The sequence below is a fragment of the Vigna unguiculata genome, chromosome 9 (genome assembly GCF_004118075.2).
Source record: "Vigna unguiculata cultivar IT97K-499-35 chromosome 9, ASM411807v1, whole genome shotgun sequence".
Classification (NCBI taxonomy): Eukaryota; Viridiplantae; Streptophyta; class Magnoliopsida; order Fabales; family Fabaceae; genus Vigna; species Vigna unguiculata.
This window is the reverse complement of record NC_040287.1, coordinates 30611183-30622288: the sequence shown is the minus strand read 5'-3', so window position 1 is coordinate 30622288 and position 11106 is coordinate 30611183. Positions and strand designations below refer to the sequence as shown.

General features: G+C 30.7%; 1 protein-coding gene across 1 annotated transcript; it reads left to right on the top strand.

Moving 5' to 3' along the window:
- The first annotated feature begins 1104 nt into the window (after positions 1-1104).
- On the top strand, positions 1105-1476 carry LOC114163657. The gene has a single exon (XM_028047954.1). The coding sequence runs from the start codon at positions 1105-1107 to the stop codon at positions 1474-1476; it is 372 nt and encodes a 123-aa protein (XP_027903755.1).
- Positions 1477-11106: the final 9630 nt, after the last annotated feature.

Below are 11106 nucleotides of genomic sequence, written 5' to 3'. Positions count from 1 at the left end.
CGTCATTACACTACAAAAAATTTGTAATTTTTGACGGAATTTTACCGACAAAAATAAATTTATTGATAAATTTTGTTTTCAATGAATTTTGTTAATAAATTTTAAAATTTTAATTATTGATGGATAAATCTATAAATAATATAAATTTTAAATATTATCAATAGATTATGGTTATTGATAATATAATTTTTTCTTTTCGTGTATGAAAAATTCTTTCATAAAAATATGTCATTGTGACTTATGGCACAATGAGTCTCTCGTATGAACGTAAAATAAAGTTTCAATCTCAACTTTATTAATATTATATATCAAGTTAGCATATAAATACAAAATATATAATTAAGTTAAAAGTATTTCAGTCTCAACTTTATTAATTATTAAAATACAGTAAAAATTAGTCATGATTTTTATGGTATTACAACGAAAGTGTGGAAGGAAAGAAGTTGTAGATGATAAGAAAGAAGATGAGAAACCATCTCCTTGAAAAGGTTTTTTATCATAATTTGTTAAAGTATTTTTCAGTTTGAATAAATCCTAATATTTAGGAAGCACGTTACTTTTTAGTTTTAGCCCCTGGACACGTCGCTTACAGGTGCTATTTTTATGTATTCTGTTACCAGAGGGACATATTAAATATTACCCTCTCTGATTCAATAAAACATGAGTTTTCAGTGTAGTATATCTATTTTAACATTTGGTATCAAGAGCCCCCACTGGGCCTGATAGATATATTTAAGCTACAGCTTTCCTTAAAAAGAGTCACGTACGAAGATGAGCAACGATAAGCTTTCAACAAAAATTCCTTATTTTAATGGTCAACATTATGACCATTGGAGTGAGTTGATGGAGAACCTCCTTCGTGCAAAGGGTCTCTGGAAAGTGATAAAAAATGGTGTTGAGGAGCCCATTGAAGGCACTGTTCTGAGTGCGGAACAGTTAGAAAAATTAGAGCAGTCCAGAACTGAGGATTACAAAGTCAAGCATTATTTGTTCAGGGCCATTGATCGATCCGTTTTCGAACAAATCCTGGATCGGAGCACGACCCAGATTGTTTGGGAGTCCTTAAAAAACAGTTTGGAGCCAATGCTCAAGTAAAAAAAATCCATGCTAAATGCATTGCGGAGGGAATTTGAGGTGCTTGAAATGATTGAAACAGAAACTGTCACAGAATATTTTGGAAGAGTAATGACAATAGCAAACAAAATGAGAAGTAATGGTGAGGATATGCCTGACTCAAAGATAGTGGAGAAAATACTTCGAACCTTGACAGCAAGATTCACCTACATTGTTGTCTCAATTGAAGAATCTCAGGACACAGAAGCAATGTCCATTGATGAACTACAAAGTTCTCTTGTGGTCCATGAACAAAAGTTCAAAAGAGTCAACCAAGAAGATGAGCAAGTCCTCGCGTCAGAAAGCAGTAGAGGAAGAGGAAGAGGAAGCACCCGAGGTCGTGGACGTGGAAGAGGGAGGTAGTCCTTCTCAAAAGCTACAGTGGAATGCTTCAAGTGCCATCACTTGGGCCAATTTCAATATGAATGTCCCCAATGGAACAAAGAAGCAAATTATGCAGAATTAGATGAAGAGGAAGAGCTTTTGTTGATGGCTACGACAGAAAAGGGAGTCATAAGGAAGGATGCTTGGTTTTTGGACTCAGGATGTTCTAATCATATGTGTGGAGACAAAGGCATGTTTGCTGAATTAAAGGCCGACACTCAACATTTTGTCAAATGTGGAAACAATTCTCGAATGAAAGTAGTTGGAACAGGAAGTGTTAGATTGAAGTTCAATGGTACTACTTTTCTCATAAGTGACGTATACTATGTCCCAGAGCTTCAGAAAAATCTCTTGAGCATAGGGCAGCTACAAGAAAAAGGTCTTGCCATTCTCATACAAAATGGCACATGCAACATATATCATTCGACTAAAGGCTTGATTGCACACACCACCATGAGCACAAATCGTATGTTTATTCTTTTCAATGAACGCTCCACCCTTGGAGAATGTTTACACACTTCCTCTGATCTCACTTACCTTTGGCATCAAAGGTATGGCCACCTACATTACAAAGGTTTGAAAACTCTCCAACAACGACACATGGTACGTGGATTGCCTCAACTTGAAGCATCAAATATCACTTATACTAACTGTTTCACTGGAAAACAACATCGTATTCCAATTCCTAAAGCAAGTGAATGGCGTGCTAGTAAGGTCTTGGAACTCATTCATGCAGACATATGTGGCCCTATACAACCCATCTCAAATAGTGGAAAACGGTATTTCTTAAGCTTTATTGATTATTACAGTCGTAAAATTTGGGTCTATCTACTTTCAGAAAAATCAGAAGCTTTGGATTTCTTCAAGTCCTATAAGAAATTGGTGGAAAAAGAAGTTGAAGCATCCATCAAATGCCTATGAACAGATAGAGGAGGAGAATTTAACTCACTTGAGTTTAAATCGTTTTGTGAAGCAAACAGAATCAAAAGGCAACTTACCACAGTTTATACACCACACCAAAATGGAGTAGCTGAATGCAGAAACAGAACTGTCATGAACATGGTACGTTGTTTACTTTCTGCCAAACGTGTTCCCAAAACGTTTTGGACAGAAGCTGTCAATTGGGCATTTTATCTGTTGAATCGATGCCTAACTCATGTTGTAAGGAACATCACTCCTCAAGAAGCTTGGAGTGTAATCAAGCCTTCAGTGAAGCACCTTCGAGTGTGGGGTTGTGTGGCACATGTACACATACCAGAGGCAAAAAGAGGTAAATTGGATGATTAGAGTTTTCCTTGTATTATGTTGGGAGTTAGCAATGAATCAAAGGGTTATCGTTTGTTTGACCCTAAAACAAAAAGAATTGTAGTCAGTAAAGATGTCATGTTCGAGGAGGAGAGGAGTTGGGATTGGGGTTCAAATTATGAAGAACAAATAAACACCAAACTGGTGTGGGGTGAAGATGATTTCCATACTGATAAAAGTGATGAGGAGTACAAATGCGCGGATGACAGCTTTGAAGAAAATGTCAACAGTGATAGTGAACATGGTGATGAAGGCAGAATTGAATCAGAACATTCGCAAGAGTGTGTGATTCAAGGAAGAGAAAGAAGAAAGCCGACTTGGATGGGGGAATTTGTAAGTGGTGAAGGGTTGAGTGAAGAAGAGGCTGAGGCTTATCTGATACAAGATGTTTTGGGTGAAGATCCAACTCAGTTTGAGGAAGCTGTTAAGCATGAGAAATGGAGAAAGGCTATGGATAGTGAAATCCAATCAATTGAAAAGAACCAAACTTGGGAGCTAATGGATCTGCCAACTGGATCAAAAGCAATTGGGGTCAAATGGCTCTTCAAGACAAAACTGAATGAGGAGGGTGAAGTGGATAAGTACAAAGCAAGATTGGTGGCTAAAGGGTACTCTCAACAGCATGGAATCGATTTTTCTGAAGTATTTGCCCCTGTTGCACGAATGGACACAGTAAGATTGATACTAGCACTTGCAGCTTGTGAAGGATGGGATATCTTTCAGTTAGATGTGAAATATGCATTTCTGCATGGAGAACTCAGTGAAGATGTGTACATAGAGCAACCAAAGGGATACGTCAAGAAAGGGAAGGAACACAAGGTTTACAAGCTACATAAAGCTTTGTATGGTCTAAGGTAGGCACCAAGAGCCTGGTTCAGTTGTATAGAATTACATTTTATGAAAGATGGTTTTCAAAAATGTCCAAGTGAGCAGACTCTCTTCATCAAAAGAAGCAGTAGTGGAAACATCCTAATTGTCAGCATTTATGTTGATGATTTGATCTATACTGGTAACGACACAGGTATGATGATTAAATTTAAAAATGATATGATGCAAGCTTTTGACATGACTGACTTAGAAAAGATGAGATTTTTTCTTGGTATTGAGATATTACAGAAACTAGACGGTATTTTTATTTCCAAAGGAAATATGCAAATGATATTTTGATGAAATTTGGAATGTCTGAGAGTAAACCTGTGAAGAGTTCTATTGTACCTGGCATTAAGATGAATAAGGATGTTGATGGGGTGACTGTGGATGATACTTATTTCAAGCAAATTGTAGGAAGCTTAATGTATTTAACAGCTACAAGGCCAGATATAATGTTCAGTGTGAGTCTCATTAGCAGGTATATGTCAAAACCAACAGAGTTACACTTACAAGCTGCTAAAAGAATATTAAGGTATTTAAAAGGTACTCCTAGCTATGGGATATTCTACAAGAAGGGAGGAAAAGAAGAACTGCTTGGATTCACAGATTCTGATTATGCAGGAGATGAGGATGATTCTAAAAGTACTTCTGGTTATGTTTTCTTGTTAAGTTCAGGGGCAGTGTCGTGGATGTCCAAAAAGCAACCAATCGTTACTCTTTCAAGCACCGAGGCAGAATTTGTTGCCGCTACTGCTAGTGCTTGTCAAGCAATGTGGATGAGAAGAGTTTTGAGAAATTTATCTTATGCACAAGATGGTAGCACTGTTATTATGTGTGATAATAGTTCAACAATTAAGCTTTCCAGAAACCCAGTAATGCATGGTCGAAGCAAGCATATTAGAGTGTGTTTTCATTTTTTAAGAGATCTTGTGAAAGATGGAGAAATTGAATTGGTGCACTGTGGAACTCAAGAGCAGATTGCAGATGTGATGACTGAAGCCTTAAAGTTGGAAGCTTTCGAGAAACTCAGAAAGAAGATGGGAATGCTAGATTTGACTGAAGTAAACTAACTACAGTAGTTAGTTTAAGGGAGAGAATGAAAAGGTTTTTTATCACAATTTGTTAGAGTATTTTTCAGTTTGAATAAATCCTAATATTTAGAAAGCACGTTACTTTTTAATTTCAGCCCCTGGACATGTCACTTACAGGTGCTATTTTTATGTATTCTGTTACCAGAGGGACATATTAAATATTACCCTCTCTGATTCAATAAAACATTAGTTTTAAGTGTAGTATATCTATTTTAACACTCCTTACAACGCAACAAAAGAACCTGAATACATGGATGTGATATGAACAATAGATGCATGTGTCAGTTACATAATATGTTGTGTAGTGTAGGGTTCTGGATGGTGTTAGATAATATATTTTGGAGATTGAGGTTCCAAATATATATAAAAAGTCTATGTATGAAGAATAAGATGTTTGATTTGTTAAATATGGGTTGGAAACACCTTTGGGTGCTTCGTTATATAATATAAAAATATTATTTCTAAAGCATTGCATTTGACTTTACACAAATTTGAGTTTTTAATATTTATTCATATATATATATATATATATATATATATTTATAGAATGATGTAATTATTTTTTTTATGGTTACTATATAAGCATCTTTATGAAAAAATAATACGTACTAAGTTTTTCATAAAATGATGTTACACTATCAAATATAATATTACAAATTTCATCTTGTAGGATTTAATATGCTCTTAATCTCAAAACTATTATTGACTTCTCAAATCATTATCAGGTGATATATATGTTCTCTTACTTCCTCCTCAATTACTTTGTTGTCCATCATACTCTCTGTGGTCACCATGGGATAAAATCGTCAACTTAGTCCCATGGTGAATGTCAAAATATTCTTGTAGAGTCGAATATGCTCTTAACCCTACAACTCTTACAGTCTCTATGTATCCATCGATCATTCTAACACAATGTTCAATCAGATACATGTAAAAAGACACACTTTGACATTCAAGCAAGTGTTGGGTCTCTATTGATGTAATAAACATTTCAAAACTATTAATGTTTTACCTACATGCCTTACTTGTAGTGCTTTTATTGGACTTTTACCTTTTGGAAGACTTAATTACGATCCAATGATAATCTAACCTTGTTTCATGTAGTAATTCATAGTCATTCTTATAATCTTATCTTTTTTTTCCTATTTGTTCAATTTAGGATTTCGGTTCTGATAATAACAATTGTTCTTGAGTCAATCGGTTAAGTATAATTCATTCGGTTGGTTAAAATATCCTTTTAAATTTAAATATACAAAATTTAAACAAAAATAAAAATAAATCTCTAAAATCTCGATTATTTTTATAAAAATACTTGTTTTTAAAAATCTATTATAATATGAAAACAAAACCCAAAATCAACTAAGTAGATTATTTAGAATTACATCACCCTAATTAAATTAATTAAAAATATAAAATATTTAAAAAACATTAATATAAATTTAATTGAAAATACATAAATATATAAGAAACATAAAATTTAATTATATAATTTTTTTTATTTTTCCTATGAACTACGTTAAATCAAATAAAATCACGACAAAATAAAATAATAAAATATTAAATTAAAAATATAGAAAAATGAAAAACTCAATCCAACATATCTTTTTAGTAAAAGAAAGTTACTTAAAAAATAATTAAACTTAGAAATTAAATAAATCTTTGATTGAAAGTAGTTAATGATTAGTGTTGTATGTTGGAGATTACATGAGGGAAGAAAAGAATTGTGAATGTTTGCTGAGACAATAATTATGCAACAAAAGAAGGCATCAGTTGCGCTTCTGAATTAGACTTTTAAATCAACATTCTTCTCTCCGAAATTCAAGGACCTCTCTTCTTTTGCTTAATCTTATTTCTTCAAACATATCAAAAACTTCTTTTCTAACCAACTTTTTCCACCAAAAAAAGTGCTCATACCTCATTCAATAATACTACTATCTTATCTTTCAACTCTTATTGTCCTTTCAAAACCATTATTTATGTTTCTATTTCTTTTTTATTCCTTTTTTTACTGTTAAGTATTATTTTATGCAACTCTATCTCCTATTAGTATTTCTATATTATTTTAATAATATATAGCTATATCTACATTACTGTTATAAATGCGAGAGCTTTTATAAATTATTTATATATTTGATAATATTAGTTTCTAGTATATTTTATTTTATTAGTATATTTTAAAATTTATAGGAAAAAATCTCTAAACTTTTATAATTTTCTATAAGTAAACTTTATATTTTAAAATTTTATAATTTGAATAAACTTTTTTTTTCTATAAGTAATTAGAAGAGTGAAAAGATAAAGACTAATTTGAAGAAAAGTTAAAATTATGTATTTTTAAGATTAGTTTATGTAAAAGCTAATTTGAATAATCTGTTTTTTTAACTTGTTATTAGTAAATTCTCCTTATAAAGAACGTATTTTGGTTTTTCTTTCCTCTTTATATCACTCTCCTATAAGTTAAGAAAATTTTCCAAATAGATAAAAGAATAATTTTGTATAAATTATTCATTGTTATTCACGTTATATTATTTGATTTAAATTATTGTTTTAGAAAAAGTGTCTCCTAAGATTAGAGCAACTTCTTTCAAAGCATTTGAGTGTCCCCTCTTCTATTTGTGACACTTGTATGCTTGATCGAAAATAATTGGTCTCTTAAATATGATTATTTAAATTAAAATGGTTTTGTAAAGATTGATTTGAATATGTCGAATCCTATTTTCACCGACTTAGGACTGGATGGTATAGATTTTTTCTTTTCACTTTTAATTGAAAATTTGAAAATATATAGAAAAAAAAAAGAACTACTCATCCAATTAAATAAAAATAAGTGTATAACAATTCCTTTGAAGACAGGTGTTATAGCAATTATCAAGAAACTTTTTAAAGTTTGATTGGATTCAGAAAAATAAAATGAAAAGGTAAAAAGTTAATGAGAAAGATTTTAGTTTGATTAAGGAAAAGAGAAGAAAATAATGAAAATTGTATTTTTGTTTTTTCACTTTCATTTAAATGTTTTTTTTTCGTTGTTCACTCTTTATCTTCACGGCAACGAAGAATTCCGTTAACCGTTTTTCATGCCAAACATTCTGGAGCTCATTCGCTGTTTTATATGATTGACGCGTATTGTTCGTTAAACCTCGATTTTCTCGAATTTTGGGAATTGTATTCCGTCAGAACTCAAATCCTAGTGTAATTCCTTTAATACTTCATTACAAATAGAAAGAAGTATTAAAAATTAAAAGGTGTGCAGTTGTTATCTTAATAAAAATTTATTGGAGTTGAAAATTTCTATAAGAATGAAAATTTTAATATTTGATAATTTCAACAAATATGACTAAGAAGAATTAAAAAATGTATGTAAAAATTAGTATATAAATAACATTATATACATTTAAATTCCATACACCATAAAATTATTATATAAAAATTAACCATGCATCTTTAATAATTTTAAATACACTCTTAATTTTTAATTAAAATTTATTTGAAATAGTAATTTTTGATAAATTTCACTTTTTATTTAATGTTTCTATCTTAATTTTGTATTTTAATAAATTTTAGCCAAATAAGATGTTAGCGTAATAAATGTTTTAACACTGAAATTTATTAAAAAATCATTATCTTAGTTGATCTCGTTTTTTTTAAGTCTATTTCTCGAGTCTTATTGTATTTAATAGATGTTTTATCTAATAATAAAATATGCTTTCATCTCGCTTTTTTTTAAGTCTATTTCTCGAGTCTTATTGTATTTAATAGATGTTTTATCCAATAATAAAGTATGCTTTCACAGGTCTTTTGTTGTTTATTATTAAAAAAATTCATATTTAATGTCAATTTTGTTTTGAATTTTTTTTAAAAAATATTTACAAATTTTGTTATGAAAAAAAAAATTTACAATAAATTATTTTCATTTTTTTTAAAATATTTTGTATAAAATATTTTTCACAACAAATTTTGTAATAAATACTTACGAATTTTATAATTTTGTAAAAATAATTACATGCTAATTAAAATTTTTTAAAAAAATAATAGAAAAAAACTTTTTTACAAATTTTTTAATAAATGTGTAAAAAAAATATCATGTAATATAAAATTTTTTAGTAGTGATTAAATATTACTTTTATGATTATAAAAGTTAATAAAATTAGCATAAATGGTTTTAATGAGTGGATGTAGTGTAAAATGATTCACTTAACATTATGGTAAACCGATATTTGAATTTTCACTAAAAGAGTACTCATATACAGAGTTGTTTTGTTTCTTGAAAAGGATTGTCTTCAAAAGACTGGAACTATCGTTTCACTGTCATTCTTCTATAATTAATCTTAGTATTTCAAAATGAAAGTTATAAAAAAAAGTAAAATAAATTATATAGTTATTTTTAATTTATGCTGGTTTAAATAAACTAAAATGATTTTTTTTCTAACAATAATTTTTGGGTAGATGCATACTGACAACTCTATATATAATATGGCTTTTTTCTGCAATTTATAGTAATTACCCAACGTGTAAGCTATTATTTTATTTTGTAAAAGCTAGCATCAAATTACTCACTATTTTGAATTCAATATTAGTTAATTTAATCATATACCTAAGTCTTTTTTCTTTCTCATGAAATGACTGAAATTGTTCATTTCAAAGTAAATCAGAGAGTCCAAATTCAATATATTATATTAATTTCTTGAAAATATGGACAGAAAGTATAAATGTAACATATACTCCACTACTACTATTACTATTATTATTTAATTATTATTATTATCATTATTATCTTTATCACCATTTTACTTCTTCTTCTTCTTCTTCTTATTATTATTATTATTATTATTATTATTATTATTATTATTATTATTATTATTATTATTATTATTATTATTATTATTATTGTTATTGTATTGTATGTCCCATCGGTCAATCGGCCAAAGTCAATCTTCAGGCCCATCGACCAAGGTTGGAAAAACTCGTGCATAAAAGACTATCGGTCGAACGGCCTGGTAAATAAATTGTGTAGGACCATCGGTCAATCGGTTCTACAAACAAACCACATAGCATCGTTAAAAGAATATCGGTCGAACGGCCTGGTGAACAAACTGTAGGACCATCGGTCAAACGGTCAAATAAATAAGTCAAAAGTCAACCACGTTCAGGCCCATCGGTCCATCGGTAACACCTAAATGAGTTACTCTGATCCCTAAGGGCACATCGGTCGATCGGACAAGCACGAGCAGCACCTAAACATAACAAAGGACAATCAGTAAATCAACCATCGGTTGACCAATCTCTTTAGACTCGCGTAGTCCTTTACATGCGTTCGTCGGTCGATCAGCCATACACGAATCGTTCACGTTAAAAACAAGGCACAACTAATCCAGTCAAGCGGCCATCGGTCGCACGGTCGAACAACCAGTCAATCGGGTTAATTAACGTTAAACGAGTCAGTAATCGTGATTAAAGGATCATTGGACCGTAATTAAGGAACCCTAATCACAGGCTCACACCGAAAACTATAAATAGGGCCCAAAGGTAGGTTGGTGAGGATCTTAAATTCGCATTTATTATGGCAGTCACACTGATATCCCGATCGGTCCTTTACTGACTTAAACATCGAAACCCTTTAGACAGGTACCCCGATCGTGGTCCCAACCGATCAAGCTAAGGAGTGGATTTTCCTGGAGAAGTTACAGTAGCAGAGAAGAGTGGAGTAAGCGTGAAGAGGTTCTTTAGTAGACTCTTGGTCCCTACACCCAAAACAATTATTATTATTATTATTATTATTATTATTATTATTATTATTATTATTATGTGTATTACATGCAAATATTCTCAACATTGTGATCATATTAATGTATTTAAAAACATTATTTTTAAAACTTGAAGCATATAACTAATACATGAATCGATGACAAATAATTGTTAATCAACAATCTCCAAATAGATGTGTATATAATTTCAATATTACATTCACAAAAGGATGGTTTTAAACGGGTAATCCGACCTGGCTTGACCCACCACGGGTTGATGATTTAGTGAGCCAACCTAACCTGACTCACTTTTTAGTGAGCCAAAAAAATTTGAACCCGGTCCGACCCACCACGGGTTGGCGGGTTAAACGGGTTGGCTCATGGATTCACTTAATTAAAAAAATACAATTTTTATTTTATTTTAAGTCAAAACTAAATTATAATTCTAATTAAAATCTAAATAAATTTTAATACAATCCAAAATAATAAAAAAATACAAATTATTTATGTGTTGGTTAAAAAAAAACCTAACATGACTCAAATGTAAAGCCCAACTTAATAAAAAATACTTGCGTAACCCTTTTATCTACGAGTTGGTGAGC